Source organism: Cyprinus carpio, chromosome B16, assembly GCF_018340385.1.
Source record: "Cyprinus carpio isolate SPL01 chromosome B16, ASM1834038v1, whole genome shotgun sequence".
NCBI classification, from domain to species: domain Eukaryota; kingdom Metazoa; phylum Chordata; class Actinopteri; order Cypriniformes; family Cyprinidae; genus Cyprinus; species Cyprinus carpio.
Genome location: NC_056612.1, coordinates 15,605,190 through 15,631,120, shown reverse-complemented (window position 1 = coordinate 15,631,120; position 25,931 = coordinate 15,605,190). Strand labels below are relative to the sequence as shown.

The window sequence follows — 25,931 nt, the reverse complement described above, 5'->3', positions numbered from 1 at the left end:
ATAATTAAATCTGGAAAACAACATTAAACAAATAAATACATCTGATAATATTTCGTTTTTTTATATTTCAGTGTTATTTTTTATTTTATTTTATTATTTTTTATTTTTTTTGCAACGGCAGTTTTAAAGGAAAGTCTTTTTTGTTTTGTTTAGTTTTTTACTTTGCAAGCAACACATTCTCCATGGAGTAATTTAACAGAATACGTATATTAAATAAATATATAATGAAATGATTAAATGCGTAATGCAGTGCTATAATAAATAAAAGCAAAATAAAATTTAGGCACAAAAAATAATGCATGATCGAAATACATTTATTTATTTATTTGTAATGTATTTAATTTTTACATAATAAAGTGTTGCAATAAGCATAAATAAAAGTAGGAATAAATAAATTGGGCGTAATGATCAACATGTACACAGTCCAATTATGTAAAATGATGCCTCAAATACATGACTTGAAATAAAAAATACAAAAATTAATAATTTTATTATATATTGTTATATATTATTATTTTAGTTGTTTAGTTATATTGTTTATTTTAGCCTGTTAAATCATTCCATAAATTGTATCCATGTCTATATCAAGCTTGTTACTATTGTACTGACACTTTAATGGTTTTCGTCAGTAAACCATTAAAAGTCCGTAGAAAAAAGAAAGTTTGGAACCCCTTGTTACATGAGAATGAAATGCAATACTATCAAAAGACCAGCAGAGAGCCCGATCAGCATGCACACGGTTATTAGTCTTTGTGTTGTTGACAACCATCTGGAAGCACACACACCTCCCCAGTTAACAAACACTAACAGCGAGAGGTGTTCTGGATGTTAGGGAACAAACTCACGCACCAGGCTGATCATGTTGTAACACTTATTGCTCGGATTTAGCCAGAAGTTGAAACAGAGAGGACGCACACGTTGTTCTTAACATCTGGAGATGTTTTGTAAACAAAGCCATTCTGTGAGCGGAGCGCGAGGCCTTTGATTGCTGCAGCTCACACATCATCCTCATCCGCGGTGGTCTCGAGCTCTAAACCGCCGCTGGGCTCCGCGGCCACCGCAGCACAACAATAACTGCAGCGCTATTATTCTAACATTACCTGATACAGGATGTAAGTTACGAAAACCTCTATGCTTTAGAAACATGGAGACCAGTACTCGGGAATTGGTGAGTAAATGAGTGGACACGGTTTGCTTTTCCCGACAGCTAGCGGGATAGACATGGCTAGTCGGTTAGCCTGTTCAGCTAAAGCGAAAGCTCGGTTGTCAGTTTTAAATGTCCCTTTGATTGATGCGAATCAGTAAATACTGAACTGACAGTGGACAGGTGTACCCTGCTCTATGAATTATTGTAATTATGTAGTTTAACAAGGGACCACAGTCGGTTAAATATGATGACAGAACAGCAAACACTAAAGTAAACCGTTAGCTCGCTATAGTGATGTTTGTGTCAGCTAACGTTAACCTATGGACAAACTAGTTTAAAAAGACAAGTATCAATTTTAGCGCTTATGTTGTGTAACTTTTTTTTTGTCAAATAGTTAAAGAATTTGGTGTTAAAAGTGTTGTTTCATTAACGAGATTTGTGTCATTTAACAGCTTTGGGGGTATTGCAGTTTTTCAAAGACGACTATTTTTTCACAAGGGTTTTTGCAGCCATGCCTTTTGCATAATAAGATGTTGTCTTTTTGACAATATAAGATTAGATAAGAAAGCTTTCTTATTTTATAGGACAACGAGGTTACAGTTTGTACTCCGTGTCAGTGAAGACACAATTTAAAACAACATCAATGATAGATATTACAAATTCTGTATAAAACAGTCTTATTCTATTTAACCTTATAAAGCCTTAAATATTAATTTATACATCATCTGTTTTTTTCTTTAAAAATTGAAGTTAATTTAACCTTTAGACAAAATTGACAAAAACATAAATAAAAGCTTACATAAGTGTTTCATATTTCAAAAATATATATATTCAATAAATATGTAATTTGGTGCAGATGTTGTTATTTATATGGCCAAAAAACTGAATTAAATTCTAAGACCTTATGTTAATCAGTGCACGTAGCAAGGTTATATTATAGCAGGCTGCTTGCATAAAATGCATATAAATAGTTTTTGTCAGTCTGTTTTACTCTATAAAGGCTTCATTTAGTTTTATGATCAAAGCTCTGTTGTTTTAATTGCGAGGGTCAAAAAATAAAATGCGATACAATGATGATTGAGAAATGTATGCATTAACATTATGAAGGAAAAATATGTGGAAGGTTGTACAGCAAAGTTTTGATCATGCTGATAATTTAGAGGTTTTAGAAATTAATGTATCAAGTATGATACACCAGGCCTTAGAGTATGAGGTTCCATTTGTGCCAAAAAGGAGTTGACTGCTTTGTAATATACATTTGTACGGGTCTACAGTCATGTACAGCGCAGTTACTGCTTGTTAAGATAAATTAGTATAATGTTGATGTGTATTTTCTGTATGTCATTAAAAACTGCTTTGTACAAAGCAGCAGTTGTGTATGTTTACTGTTATTGCTTTTATTACTCTCAGTGAACTTTCTGCAACACATTATCCAGGTAAACAATTAGTTTTTATTAATAACAAGTTCTCACCTTTTTTTAAGTACTAAGATGAAATGTATAGATGACTATAGATTAATTCACGTTTATAGATAAATTATAAATCTAAATGTTTTAGAAAACTCGTTGAAAAAATCTAAACGTTCTGTTAGTTTACCTGAATATCTGTAAAATGAGAGTAGTAACTTATAAAACAACTGAGCTGAGTGCATGTCAGGAAAGATGACACCACAGATAAAACAAAGGCAATAACATAATTTTTTTTACACTTTTTTTTTTTTTTGCCACATTATAGGGTTAATGTATATGCTTTGCTTGAGATGTGTTATTTGTAGATAATTCCACAATTGTTTTTTTTCCTCTCTCTCTCTCTACAGGTCTCCATACTGTGAGCAAGTCCAACCACTCTCCAGTAGTTTCTCCATCTTTTTCTCACTTTGCCCTTTGTGGGTGGAGGAGAGGATGACTTCTCACATCCCGACTGTCCTGCTGCCGGTCTTGGTGGTTCTGATACCTGCTGCTTGGGCAGGAGACTGTAAGGGCCAACGACAGGTTCTGCGGGGTGTCCCAGGATATGTCACAGACGGACCAGAAAACTACTCTGTGAATGGGAACTGCGAGTGGCTTATCAAGGGTTGGTGTCAAAAACTATAAAAACAAAGGGCTGATGAATGAAAGAAGCTTCATTAGCATATAGTTATAGGATTTAAACGAATGACTGTTTTGCTTGTAATTCAAAGTTGGCATGAAATGAGAATGTTTTTTTTTTTTTTTGTAAATGCATCTTATTTATCTTATCATTTTTACATTCAGTTGAATTTTTAATTAAAATGTCATAGCTGGATCTTATGGTGAAATATTCCAATCATTTAGTTTATTTAAATCCCATCCCTTTCGAATTTGCATTAAGATCTGCGTCCATCAAAACTGATCTATAGAACCAAGTCTCCAACCCTTTCATTATGTTCCATTTCCCCTGGATGTATTTCACAATACAGAAGAAAAGATCTGTTGCTACTTCCGTTTCATTGCCACTTTATTAATGATGGCTTGATTAGTAATTATAACAACAACTACTAATTTCAGTAACTGAGGGACCTTGACCCTTCTCTCAATTTGTATATTTACCTCTTGAAGGTGATATTAAGACAAGCACAGTATGTTTTTTTTTTTTTTTTTTTTTTTTTTTTTTTCTGGTTGTAATGGGAACTCTTCTGTCCTCCTTCAGCTCCCAGCAGAAACCATCGCATTGTGCTTAACTTCACGTTAATGATGACGGAGTGTACCTATGACTATCTGTTTGTCTATGATGGTGATTCCTACCAGAGACCCCTACTGGCAAGTTTAAGTGGCAGCACCCTACCACAACCAATTGAGGCCAAGTCTGGTAAGGTAAGACCAAAAGTATCAGTTTATACCATTTGTGCAACTGAGCCCGTGAGCCTTACTTTTCAGAGAATCAAAATCCACTCCCTTTCTTTAATTCTCTTTATTCAACGAGATTGTGAAGAAAGGAAGCTCCATTTGAGGTTTTTCCATTTCTCTCAGCATGTGTCCGTTTTATAACACTGTGAGTCATAAGAAACTATGCCAGCGCTCAATTGATAGACGTCTTGTTCACAGTCTGTCTCTGTTTTCCCACAGCCATTATAATTTGTTCATCTTCTGTTGTGTTCTTTACAAATGCTGCTGCATTTCTTCAGTGACGCCAACTACAACTTGCAGGGCTTCAATGCTACCTACACGTTTTCAGTTTGCCCTGGGGACTGCGGTGGTCATGGGCGCTGTGATGTAGCTACTGCCCGCTGTCAGTGTCAGCAGGGGTGGGGAGGAATGGACTGCAGTACCCCTCTCTGCTCCCAGGTCTGCACTCAACATGACCACGGTCGCTGTGATAAGGTAAAAAAAAGTAGGCTCTGTATTATGCATAAAGTGAGTACAGAGTGTAGTTTTGTTGTTTTAATGTCACGTATTGTTTCCCACTCTCTCTAACAGAGGGGTGAGCATTGTATCTGCAGCCCCGGCTATGTGGGACAGAACTGTCAGCTGGGTCTCCGTGACAACAGTGGGGCAGGACAGTGGTGGGAGGTGAGCCCAGGTGACGTTAAAGCAGCACCTCGCACCGCCTCTGCTGGGGTTTACCTGGCTTCCACTGGAGCCATGTACATGTTCGGAGGTAAGATGGAGGTTTTTCAGATAGCCTTTCCCATCACTGACCGACTGTTAATCATTTATCATGATCTGGAATGTGGGCAGCTATTTTACATGTTTTCATGTATGAAAACCCATTTATACTTGTGTGATAAAAATATGAAGCTTAATATGTTTTAAGGATAACACAATTAATTAGTTGTTAACAAAATTAAATAATTGTATTTTATATTATCAATCAATTTGCTAGATTAATATCTGTAAAATATTAAGTTTTTTTTATATACAGCATTTTTATGTATAAACAATATATAGTTTTTCCACCTTGCAAAAACAAAATGGAATAGCAGTAGCAACTTTGTAAATGTAAAATAAAAACATTATTGAATTAATCTCTAATTTGTGGGTGTCAACTTTGACAGCCTTAAAAATACATTTTGTAAAAATCTGGTTTTCCTCTCAATTTTAGGCTTTAGTAAGATTTTACAGGATAGTATGTTAGATTTGTTACCATATGTACATTTACAAAATCTTGTATAATTGTAACTGCTGTATTTATGTGTTTGCTTGTTTTTTTTTATTTTTTTTTATTTATGTAACTCTTGTATTATTCAAACTCTGTTTTTGCCATGAAGATAGGCTTAGATGCTGACATGTCAATAAAAGAATGAAAAACTACTACTCTTCTTAATTTTAAAACTTCAGCTTTAGAGTGCGCTTGTGGAGGGATTTATTTCAGCCCTTGGTCTTTATTTACAGGGTTTGATCTGAACAGAGCACTGGAGGACCTTGTTATTTACAATTTTTCGACCAATAATTGGGAACAGAGATCATATTTATATAGTCCAGTAAGTTGTTTCTTCTCTTTTTTTTGTCTCTCGTATTTCTAATGATCTGTTTTCATTTTAATGAAATCGTTTTAATCATTTTAATCGTCTAATTAATAATATCTTTGTATCAGGCTCCTCGACATTCCCACACAGCTGTAGAATGGCAAGGCAACATGGTCATCTATGGCGGTGAGCTTGCCAACCACTCATTGGCTAGTGATGTCTGGGTGTACCGTGCACAGCAAGATGAATGGCAGCAGCTAGGCCAATCAAACGCTTCAGGGGCACCAAGGCTGGCAAATCACGCAGCAGCAATAGTAGACAATTATCTATATGTTTTTGGGGGTGAGTAAATTGTATTCTTATTCTTTAGTGGAGAATATAAAAAGAGCAACATGAGCGTTATTGTCATTTTGTGAAAAACACATGCAAAGATTATCAGCATCATCATCTCTTCTTTCCTTTCTTGCCCTCTGTCCCCTAAAAAAAATAATTGATCAACATGTCTTTTCAGGAAGGACAGAGGAGGACATGTTCTCCTCATCACTGTACCGGTTCCGGTTGAGGGATGGAGTGTGGGAAGCAGTTCAACCTACAGGCGGAAAACCACCTGCTACTGCAGGACACAGCATGGTCTACCACGCCCCTTCCAAAACACTGCTGGTATATGGGGGACACAGACCTACCACAGCTAGGTATTGTACACGTGTGTGTACTATGTAGTTGAATGTATAGTCAAGTGTTTGTTTATATCACTGTAAAATCTATTATATCCCAGCTTTTTATATAAAGTTTGATACAATGTGTATGTCCACATACTTTTATCTGCAGTGCATTCATACACATATACACTATATAGCATATTTCAACTGCTCGATTGCTTATATCATCGTAAAATGTATTATCGCCCAGTTCTAATCTGCTAAACACGACTGTAAGTAAGGAAGATATTATAAACGTTAAAATCAGGATTTTCTGTAAAGCACTATACAGATAAATTTGACTGGACTTGACTGACAGCTGGAAATGCTGTTTAAAATCATACTGAAAGTATGGTCTGGCTTTTTTTTTCTTTCAATTTGTAATGTTACCATCTATTCCTGTCTCAATATTCAGTGTTCGTGTGAACTCAACTGATGCTTTCCATGTTGAGAAACGGTTTTGGACTTCCTTCCGTTCACGTTATCCTGCCAGTGGCCCGAGGGAGAGAGCATTCCACTCTGCCACCGTCATCGGCAACTACATGGTGGTGTACGGTAAGTAGCAATCACATTGACATAATAGTAGAGCTACAGCCAACCTCATTTTGTCTGCGGTTTGACTGAGTGAATAGAATGTAAAGACTTTTATAGCGATATTAATTAATGGAGATCTGTTTTTCCTCTTAGGAGGGAATGTTCATATCCACTACGTAGAAGAGAAGTGCTATGATGAGGAGATCTTTTTCTATCATCTTGGTTGCCATCAGTGGGTGTCTGTTGGAGAGAGCCTCAGTCAGCGTAAGTGTGTATTTAATGGTCAGAGACAGAGTGAGTCTGTTTGATATGTTTAGAGAGGAGATGAAGTATGATGATGTATGCGATTGATGACCCATGCTTCCCTGAGGATTTGTTGTGTGAATAACAGGAGAGCCTGTAAGAACTCATGTTCAGGAAGCTTCAGCCTGACTGGGGGCTTGTTATGACCTACTCTTGAGAGGTCATTTTTTGTTTAAATTCCCTTGTGTCTGATGCAGATTTACTTGCTTGCAGCTTTTAAACAAATGGATTGATGAGAAGTAAAACTGCCCTCAGATAAAAATTTGTGTTTTTTTAAATGTTGTAACTTAACCACAGAAAGCTGACATAGGTTTGGTACCCCTCATAGTGCCTGTCAGGATTTTTGCCATTGTTATTTTTGGTTTGCAAGACATTTTTCTCAAAGTTGGTATTGTTTTATAATGATGCTTCAGTTTAGCCCTCTAGAATATTGTTCATTTCACTGGGGGCTTCTTCCAACTCTTTAACTGTACAGAATTTTGTTGTTTCCGTGCCTTAGTTATTTTCAGTCTGTTATTTACATCATAACCTCAGGATATACATAAAGGAATGTTTAAAGTTAAGCTCAATCAGCAGTTGATTACAACAACAAAATTATTTTTTTCAACCTGCCTCTCTTAAAAAAAAAAAAAAAAATTCAGGGTTGAATTGAGGCAATTACAATGGAAGTAAATGAAGCCAGTCTTTAAATGTTCAAATATTCTGTGCTTCAAAAGTATAACCACAAGACTTACAATATTCTATGTTAATGTGTAAAGTTACAGTAGCCCTCAGTAGTGGATGTGAGGCACTTAAGTTTTTTCAATTATTTGTGCATATTATTTGTTCTCTGAAATTTCCTCTGTGCTCTTAAAGGTGTTTTGGTGAGGGGCCGATATTCCCATGTTGCAGCTGTCATGGAGGGCCGTGTGCTGCTAGTTGCTGGCGGTTACAGTGGGGTTGCCCGTGGTGACCTTGTGGCATATAAAGTACCGCTGTTTGTAAGCAGTGACCCAGGAGACAGGGTAATAAAATAAAATCTAGATGATACTTCATCTTTTTTTTTTTTTTTTTTCTGTAAGTATTTGTGTAAATATATATGTACTTTTTACTTTTGAAAGTATGCTTATGCTTACCAATGCTGTATTTATTTGATCACAAATACAAACATTGATATTGTGAAAGATTATTACAATTTAAAATAACTATTTTATTTTAATATACTTTAAATTGTGTGTTATTCATGTGATGGCAAAGCAGTCATTACAGTCTTCAGTGTTACGTGATCCTTCAGAGAGCATTATAATATCCTGGTGCGCAAACATTTCATATGTATTAATATTCTAATATTTTTGTGTAAAACAACACAAGGATTTTTTCAGGATTCTATGATAAAAGAATGGCATTTATTTGAAACAAATATTTTATAACATTGTAAATGTCTTGAATATCACACTTTGATGAATTCAGAAAAATCATACTGATCTCAAACCTTTGATCGGTAGTGTATATCAAGGTGTGTGTGTTTCTGTCTAACAGGACACAGTATGTGCTGAAGCTCCAGATGAAAGCTTATGCCTCAAGAATCCAGAGTGCAGTTGGTGTGAGGGTCGCTGCCGGGAGTACCAGCCCAACAACCCGGTAATACTTCCCCAGGCTCCTTCACTTGCATTTTGCTGGCTTTTGATCACTTATCTGATTTATGTGTGTGTTTATATACAGTGTGGCAGCACAGGATGTCTGGGCCTGGCTCGTTTTTTGTCAGACTGCCAGTCGTGTCTGGTGTTCAGTGGGGTGCCAAACTCTCTGCCACGAGTTTCTGGGGAATTCGGCTGGTGTGTGCAGAATGAGTCCTGCTTGCCTGTTTCAGGTAAAGAGAGGAAAGAGCAGACCATAACATGACTGTTAAAACAACCACACACTGCTCAGTAAATCTTTATTTCTAGACACTTTTACAGTCGGTGAAATAATGTGTTACTGAGTACTGTTTGTAGATGACTTTTAGCAGTCATGCTGTGTTAAATCACTGCTATGTGCTCTTCACTGGTTTTCAAGCTAATTTACACAATATACTTGAATGTCAAGTGACCTGAGTGTGTGGCATATAATCCAAATATTGTACACTTTGACCCCTGGCAGAGCAAAGTGCATGCCGCGTGGACCAGATCTCTGGGGCGTACGGCTGGTGGGGGGAGCGCACGCGTTTCCTCACCTCCCTCCCCTTCTGTCGCACCGAGAACTATGTCCCGGGACTGCACCTGCTTACCTTCCAGCATCCACGCAATCAGTCACAGCCTGACAAGGTACGACAAGTTCAATCCTCAGCTCTCATGACCTTCTACTCTGCAGGCACTTCCTCTCTTCTATACACCTGCTCTAGGAATAAAATTTCACTCCTTGAATAACACTTGTTTCTGTTTGTTGACACCCTCTTCTTGTGATTTCACTTGTTTCTTTTTGTATTTTTTTATTATCATTTTTTTCATAATCGTTTGAGGTTTGTTTGTTTTTTCAATTTTATTAGTTTTGGATTTTTTTAATAATATGTGTATATAGTTTTATTAATTCATTTAAGGTTTAGTTATTTTAGTAAATCAAGTTAGCTAGCTGAAATAAAATTATTTATATATATATATATATATATATATATATATATATATATATATATAAAATAGAATTTTTTTTTTTACATTTCAAGTAACAAAAGTTTATTTTATGGTTTTAGTCAACTGTAATAACCCTGGTAATAATAAGGTTTCAATCTTTATTTTCTGCATCCAGATTTTGTTTTACTTTTGTAAAATATTTGTTACTGTTACTGTAAACTCTGCCTCTGAGCATCCCACCGTGCCTCTGCTCTCCTTCTCTCTTACACTCATACACACTTCTTCATAGGTATCTATCCTGCGCAGTACCTCCATCATCCTCAATACCTCTAAAGAGATGGATGTGACCCTGCAGTTTCGGGGTTTCATTCATCCCTTATGGGGTGCCCCTCATGAAACGGTTGCCATGTGGGCTCGAATACAAAAACTCCACTTTACTGCTCAGATAGCTGCTGGACCCAACTCTCTTCAACTGGTATGGGAAATCACAAAATCAGGTTTCCTCTATTAGACAAGAAAGGCATGGCATAAAGTCTCTTGTGGCATGTAACTTGCCAAGTCTCTTCTAAACCTTTCTTCCGTGCAGACGGATGTGCTGGGAAGGTGGTCCGCTCAGGAGGAGAGGGAGATCCGTATGCTATCCCGGCCAGATGGTTCCCGTCTGTTCCAGAATCTTACACGAGGAAACTGGTACCTGATCCAGGCGGAGGGCTACCTGAATAACTCGGCATCAGGACAGACTAGTGAGATGGCTCTTACCTGGAATCGCACAGCTTTACCTGGAGGCAGCGTAAGTGTTTATATATTATACAGTGAACCAAATGATTGCAACCTGACTAATTATTTTTATTATTGATGTTATCTTAAGTTCCAGCCCTATAAACTTTCTAAGTGCACTATAATATTTAGGTATTATCATATAATGCTGTTCATTGCTCTTTTACATTCTTTTCTTAATTTTCAATATTTTCTAGGAGATTTCTTTCCTGTTCCTCGAACCCTTCCGCTCCAATTCGTGTTCCGAGTATCGCTCATGTTTGGCCTGTCTGTCTGATCAGTCATGCGGCTGGTGTCCCACCATGAACCTGTGTTTTCTGCGCTCTGATGTCGATCAGCAGCCCTGCATAGACTCGCAAGGAGAAGAGCGCCACCTACTGCTCAACCCTCAGCATTGCACACTGTGTGAGGACTATAGAGACTGTGCCGCTTGCACTCAGGTACTGCATCCACATCAACATGTCTGAAAGATTGCCATGAGTGTTTTGATCCAGAGCAGCATGCAGTCTGTTTACCAGCTTTCATGTTCTGTAAGGCTGCAGTGGAGTTTCTCTCATGTCTGAATGTTTGTAGGACCCCTACTGTGAGTGGCAGATCAACTCCAGCAAGAAGGGAGATTATCTGTGCAGTCGCCGTGGGAGATTGGAGGGGTCTATCCGGGAACCAGGAGGGTGTCCTAAAGTTTGCAACCAGTGAGTTTGAAGTGATAAACTTGTCTATGAATTATTTGGTTTATGTAATATTTGATGAAGATGAAGGACCTCAAAAAGATATCAACTTTAGTTTTTATATACCATCCTTTTTCTCTCTCTAACAGGAGGTTGACGTGTGGAGAATGTTTGTCTAACTCCAGTCAGTGTGCATGGTGTGAATCTGCTCAGTCCTGTTTCTACTTTGCTGCATACCTCACAAAGTTTCCCTATGGAGAGTGCAGGGACTGGTATGACAGGTAGGTTAGTGCAGCTTCTGCTGGGATTTTAGGTCATTTGTCTGACAGAAGCTAATGAAATCCCTTGTGTAGTTCACATACACTAGACACTTATAGTGCTTAAGGGGATATTTCACCCAAAAATGAAAATTCTGTCATTAATTACTCACACTCATGTCGTTCCAAACCCAAAAGACCTTCATTCATCTTCGGAACACATATTAAGATATGTTTGCTTTCTGACCTGGCATAGACAGCAACAAAGTTGAAATGTTCACAGATCCAGAAAGGTAGGAAGGACATTGGTAAAACAGTCCATGTGACATCAGTGGTTCAACCGCAATTTTATGACGCTATGAATACTTTTTGTGTGCAAGGAAAACAAAAATAATGACTTTATTCAACAATTCTTGCCCTCTAAATCAAGTCGTCCACCTTTATCGAGAGTGCCTCTGCACATAAACAACGCATGGTGCTGCTGACGTAGAACACGTATGCTATGCGCCTTGTTTACGTGCAGAGGAATGCACATCCGTGTGTGGCAGTATTCTCCATAATGTCGGAATACCTGATTTGGAGGAGAAGGATTGTTGAATAAAGTCATAATTATTTTTTTTCTTTGTGCACAAAAAGTATTCTCATAGCTCTGTAAAATTGTGGTTGAACCACTGATGTGACTTGGACCGTTTTATCAATGTCCTTACTACGTTTCTGGGCCTGGGAACATTTCAGTTACGTTGCTGTCTATGCACGGTCAGAGAGCTCTCGGATTTCATCAAAAATATCTTAATTTGTGTTCCGAAGATGAAGGATTTGGATGACATGAGGGTGAGTAATTAATGACAGAATTTTCATTTTTAGGTGAACTATCCCTGTACTAATTAAAACTGGATACACTCCTCAAATGAAGAATAACATAAAGGAAAGCTGAATTGTCTTGAGTAAGGCCATGATTTGGCCGAAAAAGCATACTGTTTGGTCATATTGCATTTGCAGTTTGATAAACATTTAACATCTCGTATTGCTGCAGCTTAAATTTCCAGGAAAATAAAACTAAAACAAAAGTCTAGATAGTTTACCCAAAAATAAAAATGCTGTCTTTATTTACTCAGCCTCATGTCGTTCCAAAGCTGTATGTCATTCTTTCTTCTGTGGAATATAAAAAACATGTTTTGAAGAATGTTGGTAATCAAACCATTAAGCTTCCCATTAACTTTTTTTTTGTTCATTTAATGGAAGTCATGGGAACTGAAACTATTTGGTTACCAACATATCATCTCTCAAGTTCCACAGAAAAAAGCAAGTCGAAACAGGACGAACGTGAGGGGGAGTAAATGATGACAGAATTTTACTAGATTCCTTTGTGTGGTTTAAACTGTAAATGACTGACTGAATAATAGAACATTTTCTAGACAGTTCACTTTAAAAATTTCAACCGTCACAAAATAATTAAACAGTGGACGTGGACTTTAGTGTCATTGCCTAACATTTACAATGTTGTTCTTTTGGAAGCCAGTCAATGTGAATATAATTATTATAATAACATTTTATTATTAATGTATTTATTATAATTATAAAAATAAGATAGCAAAATATTACTATTTAATTAATATTCATAATAATTATAATGAATTACAGTATTAGTAATAATTTTCTTAATTGCTTTTCCTTCACTAGAGCTTGTTTTATTATACTGCATAGGCTTTTATTGCTTTTGCTGAAAATTGTCCACTGATCTTCTCTCTCCAGTGTTCACTCTGTCCCTCAGTGTAAGCAGTGCTCTGCTCTTGCCACCTGTTCAGAGTGTCTGCAGACATTTCAGTGCGGCTGGTGTGGAGACTACAATAACCCAACTATCGGCAGGTAGGGTAGAAACGTGTCTGTGAATACACCAAACAACCATCAACTTTAGTAACACTTCTCCTGATCACTGTTTTCCTTCTTATATTACATCCTGCCCCTCTGGTTTTTCACAGGTGTTTGAGAGGTGACTGGGGTGGGATGGATGACCCCTCGGCTGTTAACTGTAGTATGGCTGTAGCTGAAGTGAAAGCCAGCAGGTAAGATTAAAACATTTTATGTCTAGTGGCTAAATGAATGTGTCCTTTGATTTGATTTATATCTCTTCCTTCTTCCATCAGCCCTGAGCCTCAAACTTTATCACCCCCTCGGTTAATGGAGCTTGAGATGGAGATGGAGTTGGAGTTGGAGCTGGAGCTGATGGAAGGGATGGAAGGAGACGGAGATGCTGTTTGGTCCTACCCATCCTGTCCGGATGTGGAGGAGTGTCGATTGGGCTTGCATACCTGCCATCCCTCCGCTACCTGCGTCAACACCCCAACCTCCTACGAGTGTCACTGTGAGAGAGGCTTCACAGGAGATGGAGTTCACCACTGCAACCAGACGTGAGACTTTCTGTTAACACTGTTGCAAGGGTGGATGTATTTCTTTATTACAGCTCAGGAATAATCATACTACATCCATGTAATATATAATTATGTTCACGCTCTCTCTCAGATGTTATAACGAGTGCCGTCAAGGCCGGTGCAGCGGGAGTCCTCGGTTTGAGTGCGAGTGCTCTTTGGGTTGGACCTCTGATCCGGCCACTCTGGTGCTGAGCGGAGTGGAGTGTGATGTGGATTGTGGATGTAACTTCCACAGCACTTGTATTACAGCTCCAGGGATCTGTGATCAGTGCCAGGGTAAAGATCCTTCTTGTGTGTTAACCCTCATTTCTCCATTCTTCTAGTAACCTTAAGCTAATATATTTTTCTTTCCTTCCTCAGACTGGACAACAGGGCCGCACTGTGAGCACTGCAAGCCTGGTGGTTTTGGCTCCGCTTTAGCAGGGGGTGAAGGTTGCATTCCCTGTCAGTGTAATGGCCATGGTGATGCTCTACAAGGATTCTGCCATAACCAGACCGGCCAGTGCTACTGTACCCACCACACCCAAGGCCCACACTGTGAATCTTGCCTGCCTGGATACTATGGAGACCCCAGGTAAGTCTGAGAATTAGCTCTGTTTATTTGGTGAGGAAGCTGTCTTCAAATTTGAGGGCTGATAAAAATTTGGCATAAACCAGGGGTTTTCATTTAGGTGTCTGCTGATTATTTGATCTCAAAGTTAAAGGGATAGTTCACCAAAAAATTAAAATGGTCATCATCATACGCTCTCTCATGTTGCTCCAAATCTTTTTTTTTTTGTCTTCTGTAGAAATTGTTTTGGTAAAATGTTGTTAAGCAGTTCCATACCATAGAAGTCAGTGGGATTTTAGGCCTAATCCTAAAATACAACACTCGGTTTTATACAATATGTAACATTGAAATTCATATTTCTCTCACAGGAACAATGGTACCTGTTTCAAGCAGTGTCAGGGTCGCTCTGTTCTGCTTTCTTCTTCCTCCTCTGTACCCCTGTCCCTCTCGTCCTCTCTGGGGTGGCATGGAGCAGTCGGTGGCCATGGTGGACTCTCTCACTGCCTGTGGGTCCTCTCTGTGTCCCAGGATTTGGCACCATGCATGCCAGGGCAGTCATGCCCACCCGTGGCGCTGACCTGGCACCCAGATTCACACACACAGTGCACAGTGAGTTGATTATACCACATCATTAATCTGTCAATTACTGTCAAAACAGCATAAAAATATAGTTATCAGCAATATTTTGGCCACAAAATGTTTGCATTTCATTATCCAACAGAACTCCTATGTTTATGTGTTTGACGGCTTGCCACAATTCCTCAGCAATGATGTTGTGCACTCTGACCACAACCTTATTGGAGCATTTTGTGGCACAACGAGAATGGAGCCAATTACTGTTGAGGCTACATCAGGTACTTGGAAAAACCTTAGGATTGAATAATTGTGTTTTTAATCACACACAAAGCAAAGTTAGATATAACTTTCAATGTGGCACCATAGCACCATGTCATGATAAATTAGGTGATTTCTTCTCCTCTAGGGGTGGTATCTGTGTATTTTGAGGCAAATGTTACCTCAGGACGTGCTCAGGGTTTTAATGCTTCGTTCTGGGTGAAGCGATGTGGAAATGCAGGTTCTGGAGAGGGTGCAGCCATCTCACTCGAGTGCCAGGCAGGAGCTCAGTGCGTAAACGGGCTCTGTGAATGTCCCCATGGTTTTGGTGGTCCACAGTGTGACCGTCCTGTCTGTCCAGGGAATTGTGGAGCAGAGGAAGGCAGAGGCATTTGCAACATGGTGTGTGACATTCTTATTGCAGCCAGTTCACCATTTCGCTTTAGAGCATAAGAAGCACACTAAAATGCATTTTAGGTATGTCCCACAGTTCTCATCTTACATGTTTGCATATTCTTTTACAGACTCTTGGCCTGTGTGTGTGTACAGAAGGCTGGGCTGGATCAGACTGTTCTTCTATCTCGGTCTCAGACAGCCTGGTTTGGGAAACCTTGCTTGACACTCAGCTCTCTGCAGTGAGATTAAATTTCTCCTTCAAGACTATAGAAATTAGTCTCTGTTCTTACAGGCTCTCTCAATTTTCAGTTTCATTTTCTTCCACAGAATAAGGCACACAGGTTCCTCCAGAGGATGGGTCACTCCCTAGTGTCCGGGCCACAGAGCACTCTTTGGATGTATGGAGGCCTCTCACTCCCAGAGGGTATCCTGGGAAATGTTTACAGGTAAATTCAAGTATATTGTACTTGATGTAAATCGTTTTTTATACATATTTCTATAATAAATATTTATTGGTCTAGGTATTCCGTGGCTGATCGTCGCTGGACTCAAATGTTGACCAGTTCAGTGGAGGAAAATACAATGCCCCTGTCCAGATACCATCATGCCTCTGCTCTGGTGTATAATCATGACCCGTTTTCTGGCTCCCAGGCAGCCACTCATAGTTTAATGTTTGTGGTTGGTGGGGTCACAAAGAAAGGTGTTGCAAATGACACATGGTGTCTGAACCTCAGCAGTCTGGTGTGGAAGCAGTATAAGGTATGGCATGTTGAATATCCTCACAGTGCTCTTGTGCTCCTCTTCAACTGTGTTAAGAGTGTTAACTGACATCTGTGTTTAGAGCTCAGTGCTTCCCCCTGTGGCTGGACACACTCTAACTGTGCGAAGAGGTTCATCTGTGCTGCTGATTGGAGGTTACTCACCAGAGAATGGCTTTAATCATCATTTGCTAGAGTTTAATCCTCAGTCTGGGAACTGGACTATCGCTCCACACACTGGCACACCCCCTACAGGTAGAGATTGAACACTGCACTTTTTCTGGCACAGTTGGGACATTTGGTCTGACAATTGATTGTCTTACAAATAATTGCACTTAAGAGTTTAATTGCCTGTTTTGTTCACTTAAAGTTTAAGCTTAATACCTGTACACATCATGAAGAAATAATTTATTAAAAATGGTTTACAATAAAGTATATATATTTTTTTTTTTAGGTTTTATAAACAAATCTACTATATTATGCTATAGTATAGTATACAGAAGTATACACTACAGTTAATTTGGTATTGTTTTTTTGAAGAAGAAATTAATACTTTTAGGAGGGGTGCATTAAATTAATTTAGTACATAGTTATTTTAAACTGTACTAATATTTCACAATATTACAGTTTTTACAGTATTTTTGGTCAAATAAATGGCACCTATGTGACCGTAAAATACTTCTTTGAAATATATATAAAAAAACTTACTGTCCCCAAACGTTTGAACGATAGTGTAGCAAGTAATATTTTAAATCTTTACAAATATTTCAGATTTTTTTTCAGACTTAAGCAATTTCCTTTTTACATTGATGTTTTTTTAAACAATTTTTTTGAATAATTTATATATTTTTATTTATTGTTGTTATTGTCTTGAATTTTACAATACTATTTAATTGTGACATAGTTCTATCCTTAATTCTTCACTTTCTTCACCAATAATGGGGAAGAGTTTTTGCCAATACACCAAAATTAAAACAAAGTGAAACAGCTCTACACTCCTGATTTAATTCTTCTTCTGTCCTACACCTTTTCAGGTCTTTATGGCCATTCAGCAGTGTATCATGAACAGACTGATGCTGTGTACGTGTTTGGTGGTTACCGTTTCCACGTTGAAGCTGTAGAACCTTCAGGAGAACTTTACAGTCTTTATTACCCCAATCTTACTTGGTCTTTACTGGTGCCCTCTCAGGGAAACAAGGTAACTAAACAAACAAATGGTGGGCGGAATGATGAATGTTATTAGCAGTTTGGCAGGTAGATGACACTAATCATCTCTCTTTCTCCAGCCTCTCTCACGCTTCTTCCATGCGGCAGCTTTAGTGAAGGACACCATGGTAATTGTTGGAGGCAGGACAGGGGAAGAGGATTATAGCAACACAGTTTCTCTCTATCAGATCAACTGTAACACATGGATACAGCCAGGTATCATGTCTGGATACAGTATATTAATTATGCACTTGGTAACACTAGTCTGTGCTTACTGACAGAATGGTGTTGGCCTTTTCTTGTACCATTTCTCTAGTGTCCTCGGTGGGGGAACCTGTAAACCGTTCAGTTTCCTTGGCTATGACTGGGTGGGGTGGCCGCCTGTTCCTGTCTGGAGGTTTTAATGGAGTGACGCTGGGGCGACTTTTGACTCTTTCCTTGCCTAGTGACCCTTGCATCCTGCTGCCCACCCCTGAGGCCTGTAACAGCAGCACTGGTAGCTGTGTGTGGTGCAGAGGTACCTGTGCTTCATCAGACACTGCAGAAAGGTACTACAGGAACTAGTATCATTTTTATTCACAGTAGGCTACTATGGCTACCAGAATGTTTTTATATCTCCTCTTCTCTTTTTAATAGATTGGGTTGTGCTATTGGACAGGCTACCTGTTCTCCCACTCCTCATTCCCCAGATCAGTGCCGCAGACTCAAGACCTGCAGCGAATGTCTGGCCCGCCATCCTAAAACATTTTCCAGCCCTATGCAGGTACGATCATCACATCAAAATCCAAAGTACTCCCATGGTGTTGTATTTTAAGACATAGCCAAACCATATCTAATTAACAGATTTAGGCTTTTTATGTGCAGTGAAAATATGAAATCATATTGTATACAGTATTGTTCAAAAGTTTGTGGTCTCTTTTTTTGTAAAAGATTTTTGAAAAGTCTTTTACACTCACCAATGCTGCATTCATTTGATCAGAAAATACAGTAAAACAGAGATGTGAAGTCTTACTACAGTTTAAAGTAGTTTTAATGTTTTAAAATGTATTTTTTTTTCTGTGATGGCAAAGGTGAATTGTCAGCAGTATTTACTCCAGTCTTCAGAGTCACATGATCTTTCAGAAATTATGTAACAAAGTATTATTTTCTTTAAAAAAAAATCTTACTGACCCCAAATGTCTGAACAGACACATTGCCACCCTTTCTAAGATCAATAAGATCAATAGAAAAGGTTTAAAACTAATTAGTTAAAGCTGATCTTCTAATTAAAAAATGGCATGAAATTCTCTCCATCTTTCAGCCTGCTCTGCAGTGTAAGTGGTGCACAAACTGTCCTGAGGGAGCATGTATCAGCAGCTCAGTAAGTTGCACATCAGAGCATGACTGCAGGATAAACCAAAGAGAGATCTTCCTCTCCAGTAACTGCACTGAGACCAGCTGTGAGGCTTCTGACTGCCCCAAATGCACAGCTTCTGTGAAATGCATGTGGACACGCCAGTTCAAACGCACAGGTGAGAGCGAGCACACAATGAACACGATTCTGTGGAGACATGCGGAGAGGAAGGAAAAAAATATGAGATGGGAGGAAAAGTTACATTTCAAAGCTTTTGGATTTGTTCTCAAAACTTTAGCATTCTCTTGCAAAAGTATTACGCTTCCCAAGAAGCTTTGAGTTTGCTTGCAAAAATGATGAAATATAGGATTTTCTCCCACCTCATATAATTTATCACCAATTTTGTGTTCTCTTGCAGAAATGTTGCCTTCCCCATAGAAACAGATTCCACAACCAATGCAAAGTTTTTGGGGAATGCAAAAGATGTACAAATGTAAACATCTGTTTTTATGAAGGCCAGCAAAAACAGCTTGTAGATGATGTTTTGACTCTTGGTTTAACCATACAGGTGAGACCAGACGTATCCTGAGTGTGAACCCAACTTACGACTGGACGTGTTTCAGCTATGCCTTGCTTAACGTGTCTCCTATGCAAGTGGAGTCCTCTCCACCAATGCCTTGCCCTGAACCCTGCCATGAAATCAAAACCTGCAGCCAGTGTTTAAGCTCTCGTGGCTCTGATGGAGGCTGGCAGCGCTGTGTATGGAGCATGGCACTGCAGCAGGTAACATTTTCATAAAGTTTGCTCGATAACATTCTACAAGAAGTTCGACCAGTAACCACGTCACCTGTCCTCTTTCTTCTCCAGTGTATGAGCCCCTCCTTTGTTCCATTGCGCTGTGAGGCAGGTCAGTGTGGCCGTTTGCTCATGGATGAAGACTCCTGCTCTCCCCAGTGCTTCCAGCTCACTCAGTGCTCTCACTGCATATCCAGGCCACAGTGTGGCTGGTGTGCTGTCCGTGGTGGAAACGGGGCAGGACGCTGTCTTCAGGGAGGACTGAATGGTACTGTATAATGACACTGAATTAATGATTAGGTAATGAGTAGAATTGAAGGCTGAATTGTTGGATGGTTTCATGTGGGTACAGTCAGTTGCTCATTATTGCAGAAATGATGGGGACAGTCATAAATTAATCGTTTTGAGCCACAAGATGGCAATAATTAGTTATTCTAAAATGTGTCAGAAAGGGAGAGAGGCTGAAGAGTGAAATCGGAGACAAGAAAGTTGTACTAGTGTGTTGTTATTAAATATCCGGTTATGTACAATATAGAAACATATCTGAGTGCTCATTGACATGATTGACCAGTAAGAATCAAATATCACAGAGATATCTATAGAGTGCAACAGTACACAACTGTGTCCTTTGTTTCAGTAGTATTTTTCACACTCATTTGTCCCATAGGGATTTTAATTTTATTTTTAGGGTCTTTGTTAAAGAGTTATAACCAATAAACCAAACCTACCATCAAAACAGGTGAACCATGACATAACTTGATTTGATGCAAATTGTATTTGAAAATCTTTCAAAAAAGGAACAAAACTGTGTACATAAGGGGTTTAATAAAGAACTAGAATCCCATCCCATTGTGAATGACAATCAAATTAAAACAATATATTTTACATTTATTGCAAAATATGCATGTATTTATATAATTGTGTAGTTTCTATAATATTTGAAAGTTCATGGGTAATGTATTTTTTTTTCACCTGTTAAACTTGATTTTTCAAACAAATTAAAAATAATGCAGGGTTTTAGCTTCAACAAGCATAAGCCATTGATTAACCAGCCTTCTAGCTCATAGTATACTGGTCTGTCTTTTCCGGTTTGCAAGTTATTGTTAAAAAAATAAAAATTAATGGGAATTCATTGAAAAATTGCAAAACAAAATGAATGGGATTTTTTTACTTCGAGAACACGATTTTTGAGATCTAACATACAGACAGTCAACTTGTGAGCTGTTAGGCCCAATACATTTCACACACATTTATGTTTTTTTTTTTTTTTATTTTTTTTTATGGGATTAAAACTTAACTTTCTTTCTGCTCTCTACTTACTGCAGGTGTGAGCGAGGCTTTTTGCCCACAGTGGAACAGTAGCTGGTCCTTCCTGCATTGCCCAGAGGAGGACGAGTGTGCCAATGGACACCACCACTGTAACATCACTCAGGACTGCCATGATCTGCCTGAAGGCTACCACTGCACCTGCAGACAGGGCTATGTACTCAGCAGGTATATTTAACACCTTTCATTCTCAAACAATAGCACTGACTTTGCCACGGCTGAGTAGTTCATATATATTTTCTTCTCTCACTCTCTTTTTCAGTGTGACGGGCCAGTGTGAGCCAGTGTGCGCTCAAGGCTGTGTTAATGGGACCTGTGTGTCCCCAGGAGTCTGTCATTGTCACTTTGGGTTTGTTGGAGAGAACTGCTCCTCACAGTGCCGCTGTAATAAACACAGTAATTGTAAAAGCATCTCTCAGCTGGACACCTGTCTAGAGTGCAAGAATAACACAAAGGTACTGAAGCGTTTTATTGTATATGCCTATTATTTTTAGGGATTCCTTGATGAAAAGAGCATTCATTTGAAAGGAGAGATCCTATGTAACATTATAAAATTATTTACTGTAACTTTTGATCAATTTAATGGATTTAATGTATCCTTGCAGACTGCAGTAATATTATGTTTGTGATATTATTAGACAATAGGTCATCTCTATCTCTTTCTTATTTATAGGGTCAGCACTGTGAAAAGTGCAAGCCCTTGTTTGTGGGCTCAGCAGTGGGAGGTGGGATGTGTCGTCCCTGTCGTGAATTCTGCAGAGGAAACAGCGATATATGTCTGTCCAAAGAGGAGCATCGGAGGACAATGGAAAATCCAAAAGACTATCCACTGGACCGTGAGAGTGTAGGCAATTTTTGGAAATCATCTTTCCTTTCTGTATTCGGTATATGAAGTCTTGATGCAGGGCCTGAGTCATTCATTACATGCTTTTGCTTCTCAGATTGAACAATGGGCAACAGAAGGCCCCACTGAGGACAGTGCTGTGTGTGTGAGCTGTCAGAACAACAGTGTGGGGGATAAGTGTGAGAGCTGCCTCAGTGGCTACTTCCTGCTGCAAGGGAAGTGTGAGAAGTAAGTGCATCAGATAATTGGCATTGTCTATAATTGTGCTCCAATATTTCATTAGGTGTTTGCCACTTTTATTTTTCTGAGGTGCAATATATTATAAAACTGGACAGTCAAAAGTTAGCGCATATTTATGGAAAATTGGAAAAACTATTTGGCAGTTGGCCTCACATGCATGTTAGAGATAAGAAAATGTCTCCATCTCAAAGGTTTTCACATCACTTTGTAAAACAATATAATGTTTCTGGATCTAACATCAGTATTTCCATTCCTTCCTGTTGTTTGTTTGTAGATGTCAGTGTAATGGCCATGCAGACACTTGTAATGAACATGATGGCACTGGCTGCCCCTGCCAGAACAACACTGAAACCTCATCCTGTCTGAGCAGCCCACAGAATGACCGCAAAGAGTGTTACAGACAGCAGGTAACGGCCAGTTCATTAGAACCAATGACATTACACTCCATATTCCACAAATAAGACCTTGTATGAAATCCTGTTTATGCTTCTTACAGTGTGCGAAATGCAAAGACTCATTCAACGGCAATCCGGTTAATGGGCGGCAGTGCTACCGGCAGTTCAATGTGGACAATGAATGCTGCTTCGACCCCACATCACAGGTCAACTGCTTCCATGAGCCTAACATCCGCAATCTGCTCAGGGGCCGCACAGTGTTCTTCTCGGCCCAGCCCAAGTTCACTAACGTGGATATCCGCGTCACCATAGACGTTACGTTTGGAGAGGTTGAGGTCTATGTGTCCAATTCGCATGACACCTTCATTGTAGACGTCGACCGCCAGACCGGTGTGCATACCATCAAGATCGAGGACGAGGCCACCTCTGCGACCACTTCACGTGGAGAAAAGGAGGTTCCTCTCGCACCACCATCACCCATGAAGGTGTTTGCGAACTCCTCGTCAGCGTTGCTCGGCACACTGCAGTCCGCAAAGTCGCACGGGATAGAGCGTGAGATACGGGAAGAACGAACCGAAGGTCTCATAACCTACATCACCGTGTGGAAGCCACAGACGGTGTTGATTGTACGTGGTGTACGGGACCGTGTGGTCATCACCTTTCCACATGAAGTGCACTCGCTCAAGTCAAGCCGCTTCTATATCGCCCTGCGTGGCCTGGGCACGGATACTCATAATGGAGAATCCCAAGGCCTCCTCTTTCTCCGACAGGACCAGGCCCACATTGACCTCTTTGTCTTTTTCTCTGTTTTCTTCTCCTGCTTCTTCCTCTTTCTGTCCGTCTGTGTGCTGCTCTGGAAAGTCAAGCAGTTCTTAGACTTCCGCCGAGAGCAGCGGCGCCACATTCAAGAGATGACCAAGATGGCCTCTCGTCCGTTCGCTAAACTCACCGTCTACCTAGAGCCAGAGGAGCCGCAGCTGGTGTACTTGCCCTCGGCTGGAGGGGGCAGCACCGTGTCCCTCGCCCACGTCCGGACAGGAAAGCTCAGTGGCATGGTGATGGGCCAAAGAGGACGACCTGTAGCTTTGTCCTACAAACACGACCCCGGCACAGGCACTGTCACTCATCACCACCACCATCTCGCTCTGAGTGGAGGCAACAATGGGCAGCACCTTCCCTTGCACTACCTGAACACTCACCACTACGCACCCAGCTCTACGGCAAACCCGACCTCGCATCACCACCACCATCACCCGTCCTCACACGGCAGCTACCAGCATTTCTGCCGCTCCGACCCCTTCCTGTCCCAGCTAATGGGCTTTTCCTACTCGTCCTTCAAAGTTGGGCCAATCACTCTGGAGCCCACAGATGACGGGATGGCAGGGGTGGCCACCGTGCTTATACAGCTGCCAGGAGGAATCCTTGCTCCCAACCGGGCCTGCTTGGGTTCAGCACTTGTCACTTTGCGGCAGAATTTGCAGGAGTACTGTGGACACGGAGGAGCGGGAACACATCCCGGCGCCGGGGGCGGCCGAAAAGGCTTGCTTGGCCATCAGCATTTAACTACCATGGCCATGTGAAGAGAACGTACTGAGATAAGGAAAAATAGATTGAAAAGGAAAAAACAATCATGAGAGTGAACAGGAAGGACAAAGGAAGTTGCAGAGATGTTAAAGGGACAGTCCACCCAAAAAAATTAAAATTGTGTCATCATTTATTCACACTCATGTCATTCCAAACATGACTTTTTTCTGTGCAACACACAAGAAGATTTTTTTTAAGAACTGTTTTTGTCCATACAAAGACAGTCAATGGGTTCCAAAACCAAATGAAATTGGAACTCCACTGTCTTTTACCAAACAATTTTGGACCCCATTGACTTTCATTGTATAGATAAATATATGATTTTCTTTTGCTTTCCATTGTTTTTGAATGAGTAAATGATGACAATTTTTTGGTTTGCTCTGTTGAGGGTTACAAAAGGGATGCATTTATTACAAGAGAGGAATAAGGTGAATCATAGGAAATGTGATTTGTACATATACTGTAATTAATTATTAGGTGTCATTTACTTGTTTATCACTCTTTAAAAGCTCCATATTGACATAAAGCAGCAAACTTTATGCAATGCACTTCTCGTATCTCCATGCTTTGTTGCTGCATTTTTGTCCTATATACACTACTGAAATCAGCTGGACAGGCTGAAGACTATGGCATGACATATCGACCAGTGAAAAAGTTGTCTTTGCAGCTGAACCAATGTGCTTTATATCCTCATGTGACAATCTGAACTGCCATCCAAACCAAGAGACGGTGCAACATGTCTGCTTGAATGTGCAAAACATTGATTGTCTGTGAAAAACAATCAATGGAATAAAAATGTAGTTGTAGTGCTTTTGTTATGGTATTTTGTCATGGCTGTGATTGGTCGATGCTTCCTGTAATACAGCAGATTTGAATCTAGTCAATAGGTCTGTTTCATGGTGAGCCATTGGCTTATTTTTTATACATATTCATTCAGACTGAAGATGCATTTCAGACTGTCAGTCAACGGTTTATGGTTACACGTCCTTTTTGTTTGCATTAATGACACAACCTTTATTCACTTTGCCTTGACCAGACGTTAATATAACTGTTTGACAGAATCCTTACACTCTTTTTGTATTAAATTTAGGATTGAATTTCTATTTGAGTTTAGGTCATTAATCTTTAGTGCTGCAATTATTTCAGTGATGGGTTATGTTTAGCTAGATATATGAGATCTGTTGAACTAAAAGTGCAATGGAAAGTTTAAACATTGAAATATAGTATGCTCCTAGTGAGACACTAAGGTAATGAAATGAAGAGGAGAAAACATCGAAAATACTACAGTTTGTTACAGTATTGCCATTTGTATGGAAATTCCATTGTTTTGCTTTATTGCAATTATTTTATTTTTTTTGAGGATGGACTGTTATTTTCTGAGTGTAATCAGACTGGTATTTATATAGGACAGGTTGATGTAGAAAGTTACTTTTTTTGAGAATTAAAGTCATAGTGAATTATAAGATATTTTGAAAAGTGTTCATTTGACGTTATGATTATTTAATGTAAATAACAGAAACATAATAGGAGAAGCCATATGTTTATCTCGGATTCCACTCCAGAGAAATCAATTTTAAGCTAAGGTGGTTAATTTGTTAGGCTAAACCAGAAAAAGTGATTGTGCTATAAATTATGCAAAAGACCAAAACAGATTTGGGCTTGAATATAGTAAAGAAAGCTTTGTGTTCTGTCCAGACATTTTCAAATGCTTTTACAGTTTTTACTGTGGCTGGTGCACATGCCTTTAATGCTTAACAGCGGTTTGTCCATAATAAAATATCATCCATTAATGGTTACCAGGGTGTGTTGTGTTGTCCTTGTTTTTGTACCCGATTTGACACTTACTTCC

General features: G+C 39.4%; 1 protein-coding gene across 1 annotated transcript; it reads left to right on the top strand.

Moving 5' to 3' along the window:
- The first annotated feature begins 682 nt into the window (after window positions 1–682).
- On the top strand, window positions 683–25,878 carry megf8 (multiple EGF-like-domains 8). The gene is made up of 44 exons (XM_042741038.1): window positions 683–1,168; window positions 2,964–3,220; window positions 3,815–3,978; window positions 4,270–4,485; window positions 4,582–4,762; window positions 5,497–5,585; window positions 5,699–5,912; window positions 6,082–6,262; window positions 6,684–6,823; window positions 6,956–7,066; window positions 7,961–8,109; window positions 8,624–8,725; window positions 8,807–8,954; window positions 9,224–9,387; window positions 9,980–10,165; window positions 10,277–10,480; window positions 10,665–10,907; window positions 11,041–11,159; window positions 11,285–11,416; window positions 13,145–13,258; window positions 13,372–13,455; window positions 13,537–13,800; window positions 13,913–14,097; window positions 14,182–14,395; window positions 14,740–14,980; window positions 15,093–15,225; window positions 15,354–15,607; window positions 15,730–15,840; window positions 15,929–16,047; window positions 16,123–16,360; window positions 16,443–16,614; window positions 17,394–17,557; window positions 17,646–17,781; window positions 17,882–18,113; window positions 18,202–18,328; window positions 18,866–19,076; window positions 19,467–19,681; window positions 19,766–19,961; window positions 21,019–21,187; window positions 21,282–21,474; window positions 21,693–21,863; window positions 21,961–22,091; window positions 22,378–22,510; window positions 22,600–25,878. The coding sequence occupies exons 2-44, from the start codon at window positions 3,049–3,051 to the stop codon at window positions 24,076–24,078; spliced, it is 8,601 nt and encodes a 2,866-aa protein (XP_042596972.1). The 5' UTR covers window positions 683–1,168; window positions 2,964–3,048; the 3' UTR covers window positions 24,079–25,878.
- The last annotated feature ends 53 nt before the right edge of the window (window positions 25,879–25,931 follow it).